Here is a 22,240-nt window from a genome sequence, read left to right as displayed (position 1 = left end):
GGGATGGATATAATGGAATTGGTTAAGTGTGGCAAAATGACAACTATTGAATACAAACTATTTAAAAGCTATTCTTTCTGCTAAAAATGAAGATTCACTAATTTGAATGAAAAAAGTTTTAGAAAAGCTGTCAGGCAATTTAAAATATATCACCCGAGTTCTATCGATGAATTTCTCCGGAGTTTCTACACATGCTAACACCAATGAGCATGCCACTGCTTAACTTAGGAGCAGTTAAAATGGTGCTAGGAAACTTGAAACCTAAATAAAGGCTTTATCATGGAATGAAATTGGTGACACAAGAATTGATAGGGTGGTAAATAGCGAGGAGGATAGCTGTAAACTGAAGGAGGGTATCGATGGACTTGTCAGGTGGGCAGAGCAGTGGCAAATGGAATTCAACCTGGTAAAGTGTGAGGTATTGCGCTTGGGGAGGGCTAATAAGGCAAGGGGTTACACTATGAATGGCAGGGCTTGGAAAGTACTCAAGATCAGAGGGACCTTGGTGTTCATATCCACAGATCCCTGAGGGTAGCAGGGCAGGTAGATAAGGTGGTTAAGGAGGCATATGGGATACTAGCCTTTATCAGTCGAGGCATAGAATACAAGGGGCAGAATTTTGCCCTTGATGGGTGCGCGGGCCCCATCGGCTCGACAGCGGGCGGGCAGCCGATCGCCGCCGCCAAAACGGGCCCCACCGCCATTTTAAGTGGGCGGGCCTTAATTGGCAGGCCACCTGACGGGAAACGCTATGCACTTCCTGTGCGGGGGGGTGGTGGGGATTCCCCAACTGTCAGAGTGCGCTCTTTCACGCATGCGCACAAAAGAGCGCACATCTCCCTGAGACTAAGCGCTGCATCAGGGAGATCACTGACAGCGTTTCAAACTTCAAAAATAGAATTAAAAAAAAATTATTAACATGTCCCCCTCATGTGACAATGTCACGCGAGATGGGACATATTAATAAATATCACAAAAACTTAATTAAACTTTTTAAAAACAGACATGAAACCTCATGCCGCCAGTGGATGAGGTTTCATGTTTTCTCAGAAGCTCTCTGGGGCGCCTGGCCTGCACACCAGCCTTAAGGTTGGACGGGCAGGGCCTTTAATTGGCTTAATGATCCTGTCAATGACCTCAATTGGCCATTGACAGGTTGGCAGGCAGACAGCTGATCGTGCTGTCCGCCTGCCTTCCTGAGTATTTACATGGGGCGGGATGACGACTGCGGTTCCTCCCAACGTCATCCCGCGTCATTTTCCCATCGGCGAGCGGGCCCCGCCCCCAGCTCGCTGACGGAAAAATTCTGCCCAAGGGCAGGGGGATTATATTGGAACTGTATAAAACACTGGTTAGACCACAACTGGAGTACTGCGTGTTTCTGGTCACCACATTATAGGAAGGATGTGATTGCACTGGAGAGGGTGCATAGGAGATTTACCAGGATGTTGCAAGGGCCGGAGGGTCTGATCTATGAGGAAAGATTGTACATGATTGGGAATTGTTTTTCTTTCGACCAGCGAAAGTTGAGAGGGGACCCGATAGAAGTGTATAAGATTATGAGGGACATAGATAGGGTGGATTCCATTAGTAGAGGGGTCCAAAGCCAGGGGGCATTGATTTAAGTTAAGCAGGTATAAGACCAAAAGTGGAAATGAGGAGAATTTTTTTCACCCAGAGGATGGTGGGAGTCTGGAGCTCACTGCCTGAAAGGGTGGTTGAGTCAGAAACTCTTCTAACACTTAAGAAGTATTTAGATATTCACTTGTGTTGCCATAGCCTCCAGGGCTATGGGCCAAGTGCTGGAAAATGGAATTAGTGTAGTCAGATCTTTGTTGACGGTGCAGACACCATGGGCTGAATGGCCTCCTTCTGTGCTGTAAACGTTTATGAGTCTATATTCACATGCAACCAATTCTAACAAGAGTCACTATTATTCATGAACAAGGACTCTGTCTAATTCCATATCATTTCTAACTGTGACTCTGAGACAATTTGTAGTCCCCTACCATCAAACTAACTGCAATTTTGTAAACTCACTAGAATAATTAAACCTTAAACCTTTCTACTCTTTATAGCTCAGCTACTTATTGGAAAGAACCACTAGGTCAGCCTTCAGGGAAGCTGGTAAACAAACAGGAATAAAGCCTCAAAGAATTTATTTTATTCCAATAGAGTTTGCTGTGTGTTATGTATTAGTTTTGGAGAAGAACTAGCTTTCATGAGCAAGTTCAATGAGCAGGCAGGACCCGATTTTAATGTTGTGCAAGTAGTGGGTGGGGGTTTTGAATTGGTTAAAATCTGGCCTACAGTGTCTTGACACTGTAATCTTGGATGCTTGACCACAAACATTGCAAATTAAAGTGAAGCACCCCATCTTACAAGCCAGAAAAAGTCTATAGGAGCTTGTTAAACATAGCATTGGAGAATAGTTAGAAGTCCGCATAAATGAAAAGCTATTAGGCACACAACAAGCATTATTGCTTTTCAGTTGCAAGTACTTACTGTCAATAAGATTTTTATTCCTTTTAAGGGAAATCTGTTTATTTGTTATTCCTCTGGCACAATCAATTGCCACTTCTTCCAAGTATTCAATTGTTCTCTCTTCCGGAGTCTTGAGGCCAGGTCCTATGCAAAATTTACAAAATAATGCATATCAATCTATTTCAGGAAATTATTCACTATATTCACAAATTAAATTAACTCTAGAACATAGGCATTCTTATTGCCAAAACATTTTAATAGTGCTCCTTCAACTTTTTGGGACTTGATTAAAGATCCCTCTAATTTCATAGAAGAGGTCCTGAAAACATGAAATGCTCACAAGGGCAATATTTTGGATTCAATGATATTTGTTTTTAAAAAATCACCAAGCTTTTTCAAACTCAATTGTTAACTCAGTCAATTTTAAGTTGGTTTGGTTTTCTCATTAACAACAGTGCGACCACATTTGATTTTTAAAAAAGTTATTTTTAGACAAAAGCATTTCAACGATCTTTTCAAACACTATTATGTAATATGTAATCACAATGAATAAAGCAATGTGAAATTATTGTACAAAATTGAGAAGATAAGGTCAATAAACGTTTGCATCATGTTTATAGTGATAATACTTACAATATTCAAGTGTTTTGTTTACTTTTGTATATAGTCAAACTTGGTTCTGGCAAGCAAAATAATTAATGAGCAAGTTAATATATTTGCTCTTGCTAAATCGGAATACCCGATGCTTGGATATTTTTGAATAGAAGCTTACCAAGGGGAGAAACTAGATGGTCAACCAAACCCATCTTCTTGGCTTTATCTGCACGAATGTTTTTCCCAGTCAACATCATATCAAAAGCATTAGGAAGACCAACCTGATAATAAACCAGTTCAAGAAAAAATTAGGACATTGAGTTACACCAAGCGTATAGCACAGGGATGGGTCATTCAGCCTAAACGGTCTATGCCAGTGTTTATGTTCCGCACAAGCCTTCTCCCACCCTATGTCATCTAACCCTATCAGATACCCTTCCTATTCCTTTCACTTTCATGTGTTTTTTCTAGCTTTTCCTCAAGTGCATCCATGCTATGTGTTACAACTGTTCCTCGTGTAGTGAGTTCCACACTCGTAGGCTAAAAAAACCACCTACTGGATTTATTAGAGACTGTTTTACATTATGATCTCAGTTTTAACTTCACAGAAGTTGAAACATTTTCTCCACCCTTTCAGTAACATAAAGAGCTCTCAGGTAACCCTCAACCTTCACTTTTCTAGAGAAAATAACTCCAGCCCGTTCAACCTTTCCTGATAAGTCTATCCTTGCAGTTCTGGTATCATCCATGCAAATATTTTTTGCACCTTCTCCGACATCTATTCTTTTTATAATCAGAACTATGCACTCAAAATGTGGTCTAACCAAGGTTTGAAACAAGTTTAACATAAATGTTTCTGTTTTCAATTCGATACTTCTAGAAACAAACCCTAGTGCTTGGTTTGTTCTTTTTTCCCCCATGGCCTTATTAATCTGCATCATTACTTAAGTGATTTGTGTATTTGTACACCTAGATCCTTTTGCTTCTCTACGCCACTGTCCTGCAATATGTGGCCTCCTTATTCTTGCTAACAAAATGCCCCATCTCACACCTATCTATACTGAAATTTACCTGTTAATTGGGCACCCATTCTGCAAACTTAACATCTTCCTGTATTTTGTCATATTCTTCCTTTGTATTAAGTACACCTCCCAATTTGCTGCTGAAGTTGTGCTTCTGATTCTTAAGGCTAAATCAATCATGTAAATTGTGAACAGTGTTTCCAGCATCAATCCCTGTGGGAAAACCACTTCCCACATTTTGTACCCAATCAAGTTTGCTATCCATTCCGCTACTTTCTCCCCCAACCCCACATGCTTGATCTCAATTACAATGCAGTGCATTATCGAAGACCTTTCAAAAATCCAAATATATTACGTTTGCTGCGTTACTCTTATCTATCCTTTGTAACTTCGTCAAAGAATTCAACAAGTTTGGCCAAGCATGAGAATTCCTTTTGAAATCAGTGCCATCTGTTTCTTTTTGTTTTCTAGAATTTTTTCAATTACGACTTTGAGAAAAGATTCCATTAACTTTCCCACTGCTGACAGGTTAACCGATCTATAGAATGAGCACGGTGAACTCTCAATTTAAATATAGGAGGAACATGATAAAAGCAAAAAACTGCGGATGCTGGAAATCAAAAACAAAAACAAAAGTAAAAATACCTGGAAAAACTCAGCAGGTCTGACAGCATCTGCGGAGAGGAATACAGTTAACTTTTCGAGTCCGTATGACTCTTCTGTTGAAGAGTCATACGGACTCGAAACGTTAACTGTGTTCCTCTCCGCAGATGCTGTCAGACCTGCTGAGTTTTTCCAAGTATTTTTATTTAGGAGGAACATGAGCTGTGTAAAACATATGCCTCAGCTATCTCTTTCCTAACTTTTGATATGCACGTATGTGCTGTGGCCAATGTTTTAAGAGTTTATAATTAGACAGTCGCCAAAATCAACTTTTGTTTTTTATATATATGTTGTGTGTGTGTGTGTGTGCCCGTGCGTTACATATATATATAAAAAAACATTTTGGAAAATATTACCTGCATTAGTATTTTTCTCAAAGTCATATTTGTTATACTTGGGTGTTCTGGCATGAATTTTGATGCAAGTTTGACAATTAAAAACAGCATTTCTCAATGCAGTTTCTATTGCAATTGAATTTACATATTAAAAATTAATCACCATCGTTGGCAGCCTCTGAGTGCCGCCAGCTCCTGGCAGTAAACCAAGCATGACTTCTGGAGTGCCCAGTACTGTCTTTTTGTCCTTTGTTGCTATCCTGTAATGGCAGGCAAGGGCGACCTACAAACACAGGCAATATGTTAGCTTCTGTAACAGAGTACAAAAACAATTACACTATTTTAATTAAATTACACAATGTAATTTGATTAAATTACGAACTTTATCCTGCAGTGAAAGTTGTCCACCGATTCAATTATACAGCTGAAGGAATCACAATTCTGTCAATGATATAATAGAGAATCTGAGCGCTCATCTTCAACAGGTTAGCTTAGAGAGTAATGGGATGAAAATCCAAAACTAATTTGTTTTTTCCCACACTTCCAGAATGATTGCTAACGTCAAGCTTTCCATGTTGAATACAGATTAAAGCTTCTTGTATTCTGCCATAAGTTGCGTTCCACCAATGCAAAGTTTGATATTCATGGGGAGAATTTTCTCCTTGTCGGGCGGGCGGTTGGGAACGGGCAATTAAGGCCCGCCCAGCATGATGCGCGTCTGGTAGCGCTCAACGCAACCTGTGCGGGTGGGGGGAGGAGGGAGAGTTGGGGCTTGCGCTCCTTTGCGTGCATGGCATGGAGCTGCCTCAGGGAAATTAAGATCAAAATGAAAGTTTCAAATAAAGAAAAAATAAAATTGTTTAGACATGTCCCCTCATGTGACAGTGTCACATGAGCTGGGACATGTTTATGAACTGTGTGAAAAATATTAATTTAATAAAACCTTCACGAAACCTCACCCCGCCCGTGAATGAGGTTTCATGCAAAACGCAAAGGCCGCTTGGGCTCTTCGTCTGCCCCCCCGCCAACCTTAAGGTTGGACGGGCAGCGTTGAGAATTAGTTTAATTGGTCTGTTTAATGGCCTTAACAGGCCTTTGACAGTTTGGCGGGCACGTAGCCACCTCTGGCGCCACCCACCAAGTGAATGATCGGAATGACGCACGGTGACGTCGGGGCCTGCCCCTGCACACTGATGTGAAAATTCTCTCCCATATTTCTAATATACAATCTATTCATGTGGCTTACAGTGAGACTGACAGTTTTGAATATTTACCAAATTATGGATTCTAAGGGCTAAATTACGAGGAGGGATTGTACAAGCAATTTAGATGGTTATGGGGTGATTTCATCGAACTTTTCAAGATATCAAAGGGGACAGGTAGAGTAGATAGTTTCTTCCTTTTTCAGCACGGATTAGGGGCATAGTTTAAAATTTATTGCCAGATCTTTCAGAACTAAAGCTAGGAAATACTTCTACAAAGAAAAGGGTAGAAGTTCAGAACTCTTTTCCATAAATGGCAACTAATGCTAGATAAATTGCCATAGAATCATAGAATGGTTACAGCACAAGAGGCCATTCAACCTGTTAAGTCTCTGCTAGCTCTCTTCAAGAGCAATTCAGCTACTCCCACTCCCCTGCTTATTCCCTGTAAACCTGCATTTTTTTTTTCAGGTGCTCATCAAATTCCCTTTTGAAAAGTTACACTTGTATCTGTTTCCACCACCCTCACAAGCAGTGCATTCCAGGTCTTAACTAATCCCTGTGTAAAAAAATGTTTTCTCATGTCACCCTTGGTTCTTTTGCCATTCATCTTAAATCAATGTCTTCTGGTTCTTGACCCCTCGGCCAAAGAGAACTACTTTTCTTTATCTATTCTGACTAGATCCCTCATGATTTTGGACACCTCTATGAAATCTCCTCTCAAGCTTTTCTTGTCTAAGAAGAGTCCAGCTTCGCCAATTTATCCTAACAACTGAAGTCACTTGTGTCTAGAACCATTCACGACAATCTTTTTTGTACCCTCTCTAAAGCCTTTACATCCTTCCTAAAATGCAGTGTCCAGAATTGGACACAATACTCCAGTTAAGGCTGAACTAGTGCGTCATAAAAGGTTCATCATAACTTGCTTTTGTTTTGACTTATAAAGCCCAGGATCACGTATGCTTTTTTAAATCACTTTCTCAGCCTACTGCCTCTTCCAATAATTTGTGCACATATTCTGGCCCATGGGAACCTCACTTCACACCTTCCTCCAGTCCAAAAAACAGTTACTGCTAGTACTCTGTCTCCTGTCACTCAGCCAACTTCGCATCCGTGCTGCCACTGTTCCTTTTGTCCATGGACCTCAATTTTGCTGAGAAGATTATTATGTAGCACTTCATCAAATGTCTTTTGGAAGCCAACATACAGTGCATTAGCTTCTGTTACCTCATCAAAAAACTGCATCCATTAAGTTTAAATCAGAGATTGATAAATTTTTGTTAGCCAAATTTATTAAAGAATATGGGGCAAGGGCAGGTATGTAGTGCACACAGCCTAAAATATCAGGTAAGACAAACATTTCTCTTCAATTGGATAGGTTACACATGCAAGTTGAAACACATCCCATACCTCAAGGCCACCTCCAAGGCAGGAACCATTGATAGCAGCTACAATAGGTTTGGTGGATTTTTCAATCTTCTCAAACAATTTCTGCCCCTCCTGAGATAGTCGTGTCACTTCTTCAACAGATTTACATTCCTCTATCATACTGAAAATAAAAATAGAGTTCATACATGGCTATTTTTAAAGCTGGCATAGCACCTCTTCCAAAAATTCTTTTGGTGTTCTCAGCATGTGGCAATGCTGCAGCCATTGTAGTCCTTGGGCTGATGATGTCCAGTGATGTTAGGGAATTCCAGAACTTTGACTCAGGTGCAGTGAGAATAATGTATGACTTAGAAGAAAAATGGGACGTAATGACTTTGCCATTTGTCCCTCTCAGTAATACTGATCTTGGGTGTGGGAGATACTGTCAAAGTAAACTTGAATTGTTGCAGTACACATTGTAGCCACTTTATATTGGTAATGGAGGGATAAATAGTAGTGAAGAGATAAATTAAAAACTACAGTGGCAAAGATGCTGATGAAGGACACTACTCTGTCCTAAAAACATAGAAATTAGGAGCAGGAGTAGGCCATTCGGCCCTTCGAGCCTTCGATCATGGCTGATCATCCAACTCAATAGCCTGCTCCCGCTTCCTCCCCATACCCTTTGATCCCTTTCGTCCCAAGAGCTATATCTAACTCCTTCTTGAAAATATGCAATGTTTTGGCCTCAACTACTTTCTGTGGTAGCGAATTCCACAGGCTCACCACTCTCTGGGTGAAGGAATTTCTCCTCATCTCAGTCCTAAATGGTCTACCCCTGTTTCTGACTGTAAGGGACTTACATTTGTCTTCACCAATCTTTTTCTCTTCACATACCTACAGAAACTTTTACAGTCAGTTTTTATGTTTCCCGCAAGCTTACTCTCGTACTCTATTTTCCCCTTCTTAATCAATCTCTTGGTCCTCCTTTGTTGAATTCTAAACTGCTCCCAATCCTCAGGTCTGTTGTATTTTTCTGACCAATTTGTATGCCTCTTCCTTGGGTCTAATACTATCTCTAATTTCCCTTGTAAGCCATGGTTTGACCACCTTTCCTGTTTGACTTTTGCGCCAGACAGGAATAAACAATTGTTGCAGTTCACCCATGCGCTCTTTAAACGTTTGCCATTGTCTATCCACCATCATCCCTTTAAGTAACGTTTCCCAATCCATCATAGCCAACTCGCGCCTCATACCATCGTAGTTTCCTTTATTAAGATTCAGGACCCTAGTCTCAGAGTCAACTACGTCACTCTCCATCTTGATGAAGAATTCTATCATATTATAGTCGCTCATCCCCAAGGGGCCTCGCACAACTAGATTGCCAATTATTCCTGTATGGTGTTGAGTTTGAATGTTGTTAATGCGGTACATTCTTGACTTGTTGATGGTGAGAGGCATTGAGGGGTCCAGAGGTGAGCCATTCCATAAAAGAATATGGAATCTCTGCTCTGCTTTTGCAGCTGCAGTGTAGATATGATTAGTTCAGTTAAGGTTCTGGGCAATGGTCACCCCCAGGATGCTGACAGTGGAGATGGTGCTGTTCAGGTTGGGAGAAATAGTTACCTTTTTTATTGTTGAAAGTGGCAATAGACTGGTCTTTATGTGGCATCAATGTTACCTATTCATCTAGATATTGCCACTAACTGGCACAGCCTGCTTGATTATTAGAGCAGTTATGCTTGTATACACTAGAATTGCTACCAATTCTTGACCTTATGACAGAAGGAAAATTATTGATGAGTTAGCTGAAAAAGATTTGGTCGCTGATACTGCCCTGATAAACTGTGGCAGTGACATCCTAAGGGTACAATGATTGTCCTTTAAACAGCCACAACCATTTTCCTGGAGGTTTTTGCAGTGACTCCAATTTTGCTAGGGCTCCTTGGTGGCATATTGAAATCACATCAAGAGCAATTTTCTCACCACTTTTTGTCCATTTAAATTATTTTGTTCACATCTGGATCGAGGCATATAGATACTACATGTATTTTCCAAGATAACTAATTTACCTCAGTGGAATAGCAAAATTAAATCCAACATCACTGGGTTTAAATCATGTAGTGCAACACTTCTATTTCAATCACAGTAATTTTGTAACCTATTGCTGTCCAGCTTACTGCCCTTTGCACAAAAAAGTACCTCTATACATTCCAGTTATACATCTTATACGAAACAAAATGGAGTATGTTTTAAGAATACAACACAACATACTCCACCAATTATACTCTCAGTCTCTGAGTACATACTGGCTCAAGAGCTCCAAGAATTTCAATAATATAGAAACTGCTCCAAATTTAAGCTGGTTTGATAAATTATTACAAAAACCATTGATGGTTAGCTGGATGTGTAATTATTGTACCTATACATTCCCAAGGATGATCTTGCATTGATTTTCAAGGATGGTCTTGTATTGACCAGCCAAACAAGAATCGTGTGCTTCATTTTACCATTTAGACACGGTAATAGTAGCTTTGTTTACCTCACTGAATTGGGCAACATTGAGACTTGGGCTGATAAGGGGCAAGTAACATTTGCACTACACAGGTGCTAGGCAATGACAATCTCCAACAAGAGAACCTAACCATCTCCCCATGATATTCAATGGCATTGCCATTGCTGATTTCCCTATGATCAACCCTGGGGTCAACATTAACTAGAAACTTAAGTGGACCAGCCACTTAAGGTAGAAGGCTGGGAATTCACCTCTTGACTCCCCAAAGGTTGCCCACTTTCTACAAGGCACAAGTCTGGAGTGTGGTGGAATACCCTCCACTTGCCTGAATGAGTGCAGCTCCAACATCACTCAAGAAGCTCGACACCATCTAAGACTGAGCAGCCCACTTGATTGGCACCCCATCCACCACCTTAAACATTCACTCCCTTCACCACAAGCACTGTATGGCAGCAGTGCACAGTATCTTCTAGATGCACCGCAGCAATTTGCCAAGGTTCCTTCAACAGCGCCTTGCAAACCCTTGACTTCTACCACCTAGAAGAACATGGGCAGCAAGTGCATGAGAACACCACCACACCTGCAAATTCCCCTCCATGTCACACACCGTCCTGACTTGGAACTATATTCATCCATTCCTTCACTGTCGCTAGGTCAAAATCCTGGAAACTCCCTCCCTAACAGCACTGAATGGTCTACTCATGTTTCAAACTCTCAATTTCTTAGGAAAAAAAGATGAAAATAGGCATCTTTGATATCCGTCTATACACCATCCAGACATATTGCTTTTTGAATTGTAGTAGTAACATCTGACTTCTCCTTTTAGATGAATTTACACAACAGCGCAAGGTCCAGAACAGATCACAAGCTGCTGGATATACTGCTACAATGAAATAGCTAAAGGTGACTGTGGTCACAGTGGGTACACCCTCCAACTTCAAAAACAAAAAAAGCATGTTCAACGGAGACAAACTAACAACAGCTGAAACAAATCAACCTTCTCAATAACTGCAATGAAAGAGGCATACAAGGAACCAAGAGATAAAATGTAACTAAGAAAGCACATTAATGTTGTACTCTATTTTGAGGATTGCATCTAAAACTGGTCACTATGCCATAAAAATTCTATTATCCTTGAAGCAAGTGCAATATTGTAATATACTGGCTTATCTGGGCAACCAAGGTGATGCCAGATCTCAAGAATGAGTCATCAGCAATAACCTACATTCATACACAGAAAAATACTTCAAGGTATATACACAGAAAAATTCCTTACATATGGATATATAAGGAAATGATGTTAAATAAGTTGGGCTGGTTCTCATTGGAAAAGGGGGACGATAGCATAATAGGCATTTACAAAATTACAATTTTCTTACTTTGATCAAAGAAGAAACTAGGTAGTCTCCAAATATGTAAACAGCTATTTAATCCAGATTCATGTCACCACCCTGATAATCTATCCAAATCTTCTGGATTTTTCTCCAAAATTTAATTCTGAAAATTGTGCAATAAGTAAAGCTACGGTTCCCCTTGAAGATTGTTACTGGTTAAGCATGCCAGGAAAGGTGGAAACTGTCAATAGATTAAAAACAGCAAAACACTATCAACAGGAGAAAAGGTTAAAAAATTGTATACCACGGTGCTTAAAATGACATGGAGAAGGTAGAATTCTACAGCACAAGGTGGCCATTTGGCCCGTTTTGCCTGTACCACCTCTTCGAAAGAGCTATCCACTTATTCTCATGTCTGCTCACCCACACCTCTACAAATATTTTAAGTATATATCGAATTCCTTTTCAAGTTGCAAGTGAATCTGCTTCTACAGCCACTTCAAGCAGTGCATTCCAGGTTATAACTTGCTGCATAATTAAACTGCTCAACTTGGTTCTTTTCCTAATTATCGAAAATTTTGTGTCCTGTAGTTATCGATCTCTCTGCTAGTGGAAACAATTTCTCCCCATCAAAACCTTCCATAATTTTGAACAGTTTTATTAAATCTTCTCATAACCTGCTATGCCCTGAAGAGAACAATACCAACTTTTCTAGTCTCTGCACATAATTGAAGTACGTCATCACTGGTACTGTTTAAGTAAAGTTCCTCTGCACCTGCACTAAAACTTATATATCCTTCTTGATGTAGGGTGCCCAGAATTGGACAGAATATTCCGGCTGAGGTCTAAAAGAATCACAGAATCATTACATCACAGGAGGCGGCCATTCGGCCCATCGTGTCTGCAACTGCCAGAGGTGAGGCGAGAGTGACTGCCCTTGACATCAAGGCAGCATTTCACCGAGTATCACATCAAGGAGCCCTAGTAAAATTGGAGTCAATGGGAATCAAGGGGAAAACTCTCCACTGATTGGAGTCATATCTAGCACAAAGGAAGATGGCTGTGGCTGTTGGAAGTCAATCATCTCAGTCCCAAGGCATTCTTGCAGGGGTTCCTCATGGTAGTGTCTCATGCCCAAATGACCGTCACTTAATCATAAGGTCAGAAATGTGGATGTTCGCTGATGGTTGCATGATGTTCAGCACCAATTGTGACTCCTCAGATAGTGAAGCAGTCTGTGCCCATATGCAGCGAAATCTGGACAACATTCAGGCTTGGGCTGATAAGTGTCAAGTAACATTCACGCCACACAAGTGCCGGACAATGGCCATCTCCAACAAGATAGAAGCTAACCATCTCCCCTTGACATTCAATGGCATTACCATAGCTGAATTCCCCATTATCAACATCCTGAGTTACCATTGACCTGAACTGAACTGGACTGACCATATAAAAACTGTGGCTACAAGAGCAGTTCAGAGGCTGGGAATTCTGTGACAAGTAGCTCAACTCCTAACCCCCCAAAGCCTGTCCATCATCTACAAGGCACAAGTCAGGAGTGTGATAGAAAACTCTCCACTTAACTGGATGAGTGCAACTCCAACAACACTCAAGAAGCATGACACCATCCAAGACAAAACAGCCTGTTTGCTTGGCACCCTATTCACCACCTTCAACATTCAAACCTTCCTCCATGGATGCATAGTGGCAGCAGTGTGTGCCATCTACAAGATGCACTGCAGCAACTCGCCAAAGCTCCTTCAACAGCATCTTCCAAACCCACGATCTGGACCACCTAGAAGGATAAGGCCAGCAGATGCTTTGGAACACCACCACCTGCAAGTTCCCCTCCAAGCCACACACCATCCTGACTTGGAACTGTTATCACCATTCCTTCACCGTCGATGAGTCAAAATCCTGGAACTCCCTTTCTAACAGCACTGTGGGTGTATCTACACCACATGGACTGCAGTGGTTCAAGGCGGCAACTCAGCACCATCTTCAAAAGAGCAATTAGGGATGGGCAATAAATGCTGCCTGGCCAGCGATACTCAGAATAAAAAAACAGTGCCAATCTCTCACCTTCTCCCCGTAATACTGCAGTCTTCCTTTTCAGAGTTTAATTCCTTTTTGAATGCTTCAATTGAAGCAGTCTCCACCACATACTCAGGCAGTGCATTCCACACCTTAATCACTTGCCTCATGAATTTTTTTTTTCCTTATGTATCTTTTGCTTCTTTTACCAATTTTTAAAAATCTATTCTGGACTTGGAAGAATGTATCAATTTTGCTTCCAATTTCCACCCCTCCATCACCTTCACATGGTCCATCTCCGACACTTCCCTTCCTTGACCTCTGTCACAATTTCTGGTGATAGACTGTCCACAGTCCATTACAAGCCCACCAACTCCCACAGTTACCTCGGCTACAGCTCCTCACACCCTGTTTCCAGTAAGGACTCCATCCCATTCTCTCAGTGCCTTTGCCTCCGTCACATCTGTTCTGATGATGCCACTTTCCAAAACGGCGTTTTTGACATGTCTTCCTTCTTCCTTAACTGAGGTTTCCCACCCACTATGGCTAACAGTGCCCTCAACGGTGTCCGACCCATCTCCTGCGCCTCTGCCCTCACATCTTCCTCACCCTCCCAGAACCATGATGGGGTCCCCCTTGTCTTCTCCTTTCACCCAACCTGCCTCTGCATTCAAAGGATCATCCTCCACCATTTCTGCCAACTCCAGCATGATGCCACCACCAAACACACCTTCCCCTCACCCCCCACCCCCCCCATTGGCAGTCCGTAGGAACCGTTCCCTCTGGGACACCATGGTCCACTTCTCCATCACCCCCAACACCTCATGCCCCTCCAACAGCACCTTCCCATGCAATCGGAGAAGGTGCAACATCTGCCCCTTTACCTCCTCCCTCCTCACCATCCAAGGGCCCACACACTCCTTTCAGGTGAAGCAGCGTTTCACTTGCACCTCCTTCAATTTGGTCTACTGCATTCGCTGCTTCCAATGCGGTCTCCTCTACATTGGAGAGACCAAACGCAGACAGGGTGACCGCTTTGCGGAACACCTTCAGTCTGTCCACAAGCATGACCCAGACCTTCCTGTCACTTGCCATTTCAACACACCATCCTGCTCTCATGCCCATCTTTGCCCTGTTGCAATGTTCCAGTGAAGCCCAACGCAAAATGGAGGAACAGCACCTCACCTTCCGATTAGGCACTTTACAGCCTTCCGGACTTAACATTGAATTCAACAACTTCAGACCATGAACTCTCTCCTCTATCCTCACCCCCTTTTTTCAATATTCATTTTTATTTTTTTTTTATCCACTTATTTTCATTTTTATTCATTTATTCATTGTTTTATCCCCATCCTTTATCCTATTTTTGATCTCTTTTCCCCACCACCGTACCCCCCCACCCCACCAAGGCCTTCTGTCACTTGTTCATGTTGTTCTTTTCAGAGTGCTTACCCTTGTCCTGCTATTATCTATTCTGCTGTCTTACCTTACTGCCACTATCAGCACCTCCTTTAGCCCTTACCTCTCCCTCCCAGAACCATTAACACCCCCTTTGTCCTTTTGTTCATGACATCTTTGTCAATCTGTTTTGCCCCCACATATCACTGGTCTTCTATCCAGCTTCACCTGCTCCACCCCACTTAAACAGTATAAATGTCATCACATTTTTACTTCTCTTTAGCTCTGAAGAAGAGTCATACGGACCCAAAACATTAATTCTGTTTTTCTCTCCACTGATGCTGTCAGACCCGCTGAGTTTTTCCAGCATTTCTGTTTTTTCCTTCCATATCGATGTTGCTACTGTTACTGATATAGTTTTATTCCATGAGCTGTAATTTTGCTCACAAGTCTGTTGTGTGGCACTGTGTCAAACTCCTTTTGGAAGTCCATGTACACCATATCAACTGCATTACCTTCAACAACCCTCTCTGTTACCTCTTCAAAAGATTCCAGCAAATTAGTTAAAAACAATTTTTCCTTAAGAAATCCATGCTGGGTTTCTTTAATCAACCCGCAATTGTTCATGTCACTATTAATTTTGTAACGAATGATTAATAAAAAGTTTAGCATAACAAACATCTGCTTTTGCACTCTATGCCCCCTACTTATAACACCATAACAAGAAACAAGTTTATTAAATTGTCCTGTAATCTTCAAAGTTTTGTGATGATGAACCCCTCTCTGCTCCTGCACCCTCTTTAAAATGAGAGAAGCATATACAAATTATCATAAAGCACATCTTATACAGAAACTGATCTCTGCAACTATATTTAAAAATGTAACCTACTTGATGTCAGCACCAGCAATGAAGCAGCCTGGTTTCGATGAGATAAGGACAGCACTTTGAACAGCATCATTTGCCCAAACTTCATTCATCACTTCAATAAACTCTGACTGCAGATTTTTAGATAGAGTGTTCACCTATCAGGATCAAAAGGAAACTGAGTTACATTATTTTTCTGAAGATCTCAATCCTTAGTTTCCAATATGCACTTCACCAGTCCTCATTCAAGGCAGTGAAGGAATCAGAGATATCTCCATAAACATCTATCACAGGTAAACAACATCAGTTGTTCCTTTGCCGCTAACACATTCCCAAGAGTCAAGGTGTATGTAATCAGCAGATTTGTCCCTTAGGCTTAAATATAGGAGTCACACAATGTGGAACTGTTACACCAGGTTTTTAACCAGCATTTTTGAAAATAATTTTAAGAATGTGAAAATTTGTCTTGATAAAACTTGTTAGAAAGAGATATACATTAACAACTTGCATTTATACAGTGTCTTTAATGTAGCAAAACTTCCCAAGGTGGTTCAGAGGGGAATAAATCACAAAAATTAACACCAAGCCCAAGGACTTATTTGAAGAGATAGCCAAAAGCTTTGTTATAAGTGCTGAGTTTTACTTAGGGTCTTAAAGCAGAGGGAGGTGGCGAGCTCTCGAGAAGCAATTCCAGAGCTTGAGCCTGAAAAGGCCGAGGAATGGTGACCAATGAAGTGAGCGGCAGCAGGTGAATAAGAGGCCAAACTTGAAGGATTGCAAAGTTTCAGGGCAGCAGAAACTTAGAGATGGGGAGGAGTGTGTTCGTGAAGGGATTTGATTATTAGGGACTCAAAACCAATGTAGGCGAGTTGAGTATAGGGGTGATTTGAGCACCTCTGCAAATTTGCCCGTAACCTCCTTCTGCTCTAAAACAAAAAAATCTCTATTTCCCCAGGTAACAGAAGTCCCTCATTCCTGGTACCATTCTCCCAAATCTCCTCAACACCCTCTCTAAGGCCTTGACATCCTTTCTAAATTGTGCTGCCCAGAATTGGATACAATATTCCAGTTGGGTCATAATCAATGTTTTACAAACATTTAGCATAACTTCCTTGCTTTTGTACGCTATACGTCTACTTATAAAGGCAAGAATTCCATACAGCTTTTTAAAGTCTCCTCAACTTGTCCTGTCATCTGGGATGTGCGTACAATTACCCCAAAGACCCTGCACCACCTTTAGTTTATATTGCCTCTCCTTATTCTTTTTACAGAAATGAATCACTTATCTTTAATTTACCCAGAGTCTGCCCATTTTAGCAGTCTGTTCCTTCTGACATCTGTTACTACCCTCCTCACTGTTTACTATATTTGTGTCTTGCGTCATCGGCAATTGAAATCAAGGTTTGTATACCCAAGTCCAGCTCATTAATATAGATCAAAACCAGCAGCGGTCCCAACACTACTTCCTCCGAGTTCGAGAAATAACTGTTCACCAGTACTTTCGGCCTCTTAGCCAATTTTGCACCCACGCAGCCACTGGCCCTTTAATTCCATGGGCTTCAATTTTGCAAGTCTATTATGTCAAACTTTATCAAATGACTTTTGAAAGTATGTCAACCGCACTACCCTCATCTACCTTTGACAGGATTTGCCTTTAACAAATGAAAGCCAGCACGAATGTTGATTCTCTCATGGTCCCATAAAATTTTCCAACTCACCAATGTTAGGCTTATCCCTCGCCCCTTTCTTAAACAGAGGTGTAACATTTACAATGCTTCAGTCCCCTGGACCAATCCAAAGTCCAAGGATAATTGGAAGATTGTGATCAGAACTACTGCAGTTTTCACCCTTACATCCCTTAGCAACTTAAGATGCACCCCGTTCGGACTGGGTGACTTTTCTATTTTGAGAACTGCTGACCTTTTAAGTATCTCCTCTTTATCTATTTTAATCCTACCTAAATTCTCTATCTCCTTTACTCTGATGCTAGTAGCCTCCTTTTTTTTTTTAAGTAAAGACAGATGCAAAGTGCTCATTTAGTACCTCAGTTCTTCTCCCTGCCTCCATAAAAAGATCTTCTTTCTGGTCCCAATATATTATTTATATGTTAAAGGACTTTTGGATTCCATTTTAGGTTACCCACTAATCTAATATCATACACTCTCCTTGCCTCTGTTATTTCCTTTTTCAGTTTTCCTGTACTTTCGTTTTCAGCTTGGTTCTCCACTGTATTATGAAGACACCATTCAGTGGAAGCCTGCTTTTTCGGTTTCATTTTAATCTCTACGGCAGAATCCTAGACTGCAAAAATATAGTGGCCCAGATCTTGCATTAACAATAACTGCGAACACAATTAGAGAGAGAACAAAGCTACCTCTACTCAGCTTCACATCAGTAGACTATACATTATTGCTCCAGTATTTCCTACCAGCATGCCTATTGACTTTATGATTAATATTGCCAGTTAGTACTGAAATTAAGCCGCGCAAATTGGGAATTGTACAGAGAATAGAAAAATGTATTTCACTTAGGATTCCATACATCCATATGGAAGAACTTTCATCACTTCAGTCTACGCTGGATTTAAAACTTGGCCTGGAAATGAAAAGCCAAACTGATTGTTCTCCTTCAAAATTAGTACATTTAATTGACTTCCGTGATAGATCCATGTGCGTATTTAACAGTAAAGGCACTCAAGCCTCTACTGGAGGAAGGCTTGAAGTAGGAGCATACGAGAAAGAAAACTTGCCTTTATAAAACCCTAGCTGATTTTTAAAAATTATTTTATAGGACGTGGGCAACACTGACAAGGCCAGTATCTATTATCCAGCCTAATTGTCCTTGAGAAGGTGGTGGTGAGCTGTCTTCTTGAACCACTGCAGTCCTTGTGCAGTAGGTATACCCACAACTATGGAGGGAGTACCAGGATTTTGAGCCAGCGACCAAGACGGTACATGGAAAATAGGAGTAGGAGGTCATTCCGCCCTTCGAGCCTGCCCCACCATTCAATATGATCATGGCTGATCCTCTATCTCAACACCGTACTCCTGCTCTCTCCCCATACCCCTTGATGACTTTCAGAGTCCAGAAATCTATTTCCTTCTTAAATATCTTCAGTGACTTGGCCTCAAAAGCCTTCTGTGGTAGAGAATTCCATTGGGTCACCACTCTTTGAGTGAAGAAATTTCTCATCTCAGTCCTAAATGGTCTATCCCATATCCTGAGACTGTGACCCCTTGTTCTAGAACACCCTAGCCAGAGGAAACATCATCCCTGCATCCAGTCTGGCCAGCCCTGTCAAAACTTTATATCTTTCAGTGAGATGCCCTCCAGTGAGTAGAGGTCTAGTCAGCCCAATCTCTCCTCATATGATAATCCTGCCGTCCCAGGAATTTGTATGGTGAACCTTCGCTGCACTCCCTCTATGGCAAGTATATCTTTCCTTAGAAAAAGAGACCAAAACTGCACACAATACTCCAGGTGTGGTCTCAACAAGATGCTGTACAGCTGGAGTAAGACATCCTTGCTCCTGTACTCAAGTCCTCTTGCAATGAAGGCCAACATACCATTTGCCTTCTTAACTGCTTGCTGCATGCTTGCTTTCAGTGACTGGTGTACAAGGATACCCAGGTCCCTTTGTACATCAATGTTTTTCAATCTATCACCATTTAAATAATACTCTGCCATTCTGTTTTTCCAACCGAAGTGGATAGCTTCATACTTATCCACATTACACTCACCTGCCATGTATTTGCCCACTCACTCAGCCTGAACGCTGATATATTTCCAAGTCAGAATGGTACGTTACTTGGAGAGAAACTTTCAGGTGGTGATGTTCCCATATTTCTGTTTCCCTTATCCTTCTAGGTAGTAGAAATGACACGTTTGGAACCTGCTGTCAAAGGAGCCTTGATGACTTGATGCAGTACATCTTGTAGACGGTACAAATTGCTGCCAGTGTGCCGCTAGTGGAGGGAGTGGATATTGAAGGTAGTGGAAGGGGTACCAATCAAGCAGGCCGCTTTGTCCTGGATGGTGTCGAGTTTCCTGAGCATTGTTGAAGCTACACTCATCCAGGCAAGTGGAGAGAATTCCATCAAACTCCTGACTTGTGCCTTGTAGATGGTGGACAGGCTTTGGGGAGTCAGGAGGTAAGCTACTTGCCGCAGGATTCTCAGCCTCTGACTTGCTCCTGTAGCCACGTTATTCATATGGTTGGCCTAATTCAGTTTCGGGTCAATGGTACTCCCAGGATGTTGATGGTGGGGGGATTTAGCATGGTAATGTTGTTGCATGCCTAGGAAAGATGATTAGGTTCTCTTTTGTTGGAGATGGTCATTGCCTGGCACTTGTGTGGTGTGAATGTTACTTGCCAGTTATCAGCCCTAGCCTGAATGCTGTCCCGGTCCTGCTACATGCAAGCATGGACTGCTTCACTATCTGTGGAGTTACAAATGGTACTGAACACTATGCAATAATCAATGAATATCCCCATTTCTGACCTCACATTGGAGGGAAGATCCCTAATGAAGTAACTGAAGATGGCCGAGCCTAGGACACTATCCTAAGAAACTCCTGGGACTGAGATGACTCGCCTCCAACAAACACAAAAATCTTTTTGTTATTGTATGGTACCAGTGGAGAGCCCATCCCCTCAGCCTCCAATTCCCATTGATTTCAATTTTGTCAGGGCTCCTTAATGGATCATTCGATCAAATGCTGCATTGGTATCAAGGGCAGCAACTCTCACATCAACTGAAATTTCCATGAAATTTGGGGAATTGCCTTTTCAATCAGAATAAATAAGCAGCAGAATGACTACCGAAGAACACGAAAAATATCTTCTGTACTTCAGCAATAAGTTATTGGTTAAATGAAATCCAGCTTTTCTTGATTCTTTGTAGTAGCAGGTAAATTAACGATTATACTCATTCTATATTAGCAGCAAATAAAAGGAATTAAAGACCCAAATTAGTTATTACCTTAGAATCTGGTGCATTAAATCGCACAACGGCAACATCACCTTTAGTTTCACAGTTGACAAAGGTCCTCTCTGCAAGAAAGAGGATAAAGTTTACAAAATGCAGGAACTTTTTTTAAAAAAAAGAATGAATTTTGTACTTTGTAGTACTCTTAGGATATTGAAGAACAGTGCCACGTTTGGGGGTGGTGGTTGGGTGGCAGGGGTGGTGGGGGGCACAGTGTAGTGAGGGTGCCCAGATATGGTGGAATGCAAACATTTTCCTGAAGAAAGGATGCTGCTGCATAACGTGCAGGGAATTTACCATAGACTGTGGTAGTACTCAATAAATAAAGAATTGCAGAGGCAGATATTTTTTAACAAATTGCATGAAAATTGGAACCATGTCAATTGCAGTAAGATGAAAAGGGATTTTTTACCAGGTGGGGGCTCATACAAATTATGGACCAAAATTTTCAACCAGATTTGTTCCTGTTATTTCTATTTTAGTATATGTTCAAAATGGATGCCTTCCTGAGTTTCCAAACAGAAAGGTGCCCATAGTCTCAATGTAGGTCTACGCTATTCTTTGGATTAAAAATTTATTACAATCATGTTGTCCTTCAATTTTGTTGGGATTGAGTATTAGATTGCTCTATATATTGAGAGCTACAGGTGTAATACGTCTGGAATCCAAGCATTCTGGCTGTGCAAGTTAAAATTCTCATTAGCATTCCAAGAAATTGCCTCTGAATTTATGCAAATTAATTCAGGTGTCACAAATTAAAATATAATATCCATTATCATTATAAAACACTTGTTGGGTATATAAAATGTGGTGGAGGATGCATACACCACAAGCTACATTGTTATGTATCACCTTTTAAGTGGAGCATCTATAATAAGATTGTGTTATATTTATATAAGGACAAGATTCCTGTTTCACACTAACAAACTGTTTCATTCTATTGAAAGAATAAATCTGGGGGAAAGTTTTGCTGGACTTAATTTTTACTTTGAGAAAGCCTGAAGCTTGGGAAGGACAAAACGGTTGACTGCTTGTTGACCGTTTCTCAGTCAGTATTTCATTGGCAGTAAAGGACACTGGAAAGTCCCGTGGTTGTGAAAGGCATTATATAAAAGCATGTCATTTTTTAAAAATTATTCTGTTACATAGTATAATCATTCTGCTTCTGCAAATCATTAGTCTAACAGTCTGTGAGTGGACAGGAAGTGTGATGAAACTACTGCCAAAATTTCATTGTAGCATGTTAGTGTTAAAACTGGTAATTTCTGACTCTGGGCTATGTAATGCAAAATGTACACCATGTAATGAGAAGCTAAGCTCATTTGTGAGAAGAAGCTTAGAGCAAGTGTAAGGAAGAAAAAAAGTCTAAAAGGTCCATAGTAAAATACTAATTATCTAATGTTAATTCTGTGTACTGCATTATATCAATACACTTACT

General features: G+C 41.1%; 1 protein-coding gene across 1 annotated transcript in view; it reads right to left on the bottom strand.

Annotated features, from left to right (window-relative positions):
• LOC144680468 (trifunctional enzyme subunit alpha, mitochondrial-like) overlaps window positions 1-22,240 on the bottom strand; it is a 59,268-nt gene that overhangs the window by 23,047 nt on the left and 13,981 nt on the right. The window contains exons 3-8 of the mRNA XM_078541442.1: window positions 20,797-20,867; window positions 15,839-15,972; window positions 7,711-7,849; window positions 5,262-5,381; window positions 3,257-3,359; window positions 2,506-2,628 (exon numbers count right to left, since the gene is read on the bottom strand). Of these exons, the coding sequence (XP_078397568.1) occupies window positions 2,506-2,628; window positions 3,257-3,359; window positions 5,262-5,381; window positions 7,711-7,849; window positions 15,839-15,972; window positions 20,797-20,867 (690 nt within the window). The remainder of the gene's footprint in view (window positions 1-2,505; window positions 2,629-3,256; window positions 3,360-5,261; window positions 5,382-7,710; window positions 7,850-15,838; window positions 15,973-20,796; window positions 20,868-22,240) is intronic.

This window comes from Cetorhinus maximus, chromosome 5, assembly GCF_964194155.1.
Source record: "Cetorhinus maximus chromosome 5, sCetMax3.hap1.1, whole genome shotgun sequence".
Taxonomy (NCBI): domain Eukaryota; kingdom Metazoa; phylum Chordata; class Chondrichthyes; order Lamniformes; family Cetorhinidae; genus Cetorhinus; species Cetorhinus maximus.
Note: the sequence above shows the minus strand (reverse complement) of the source record. Positions and strands in the feature narration are given on the sequence as shown.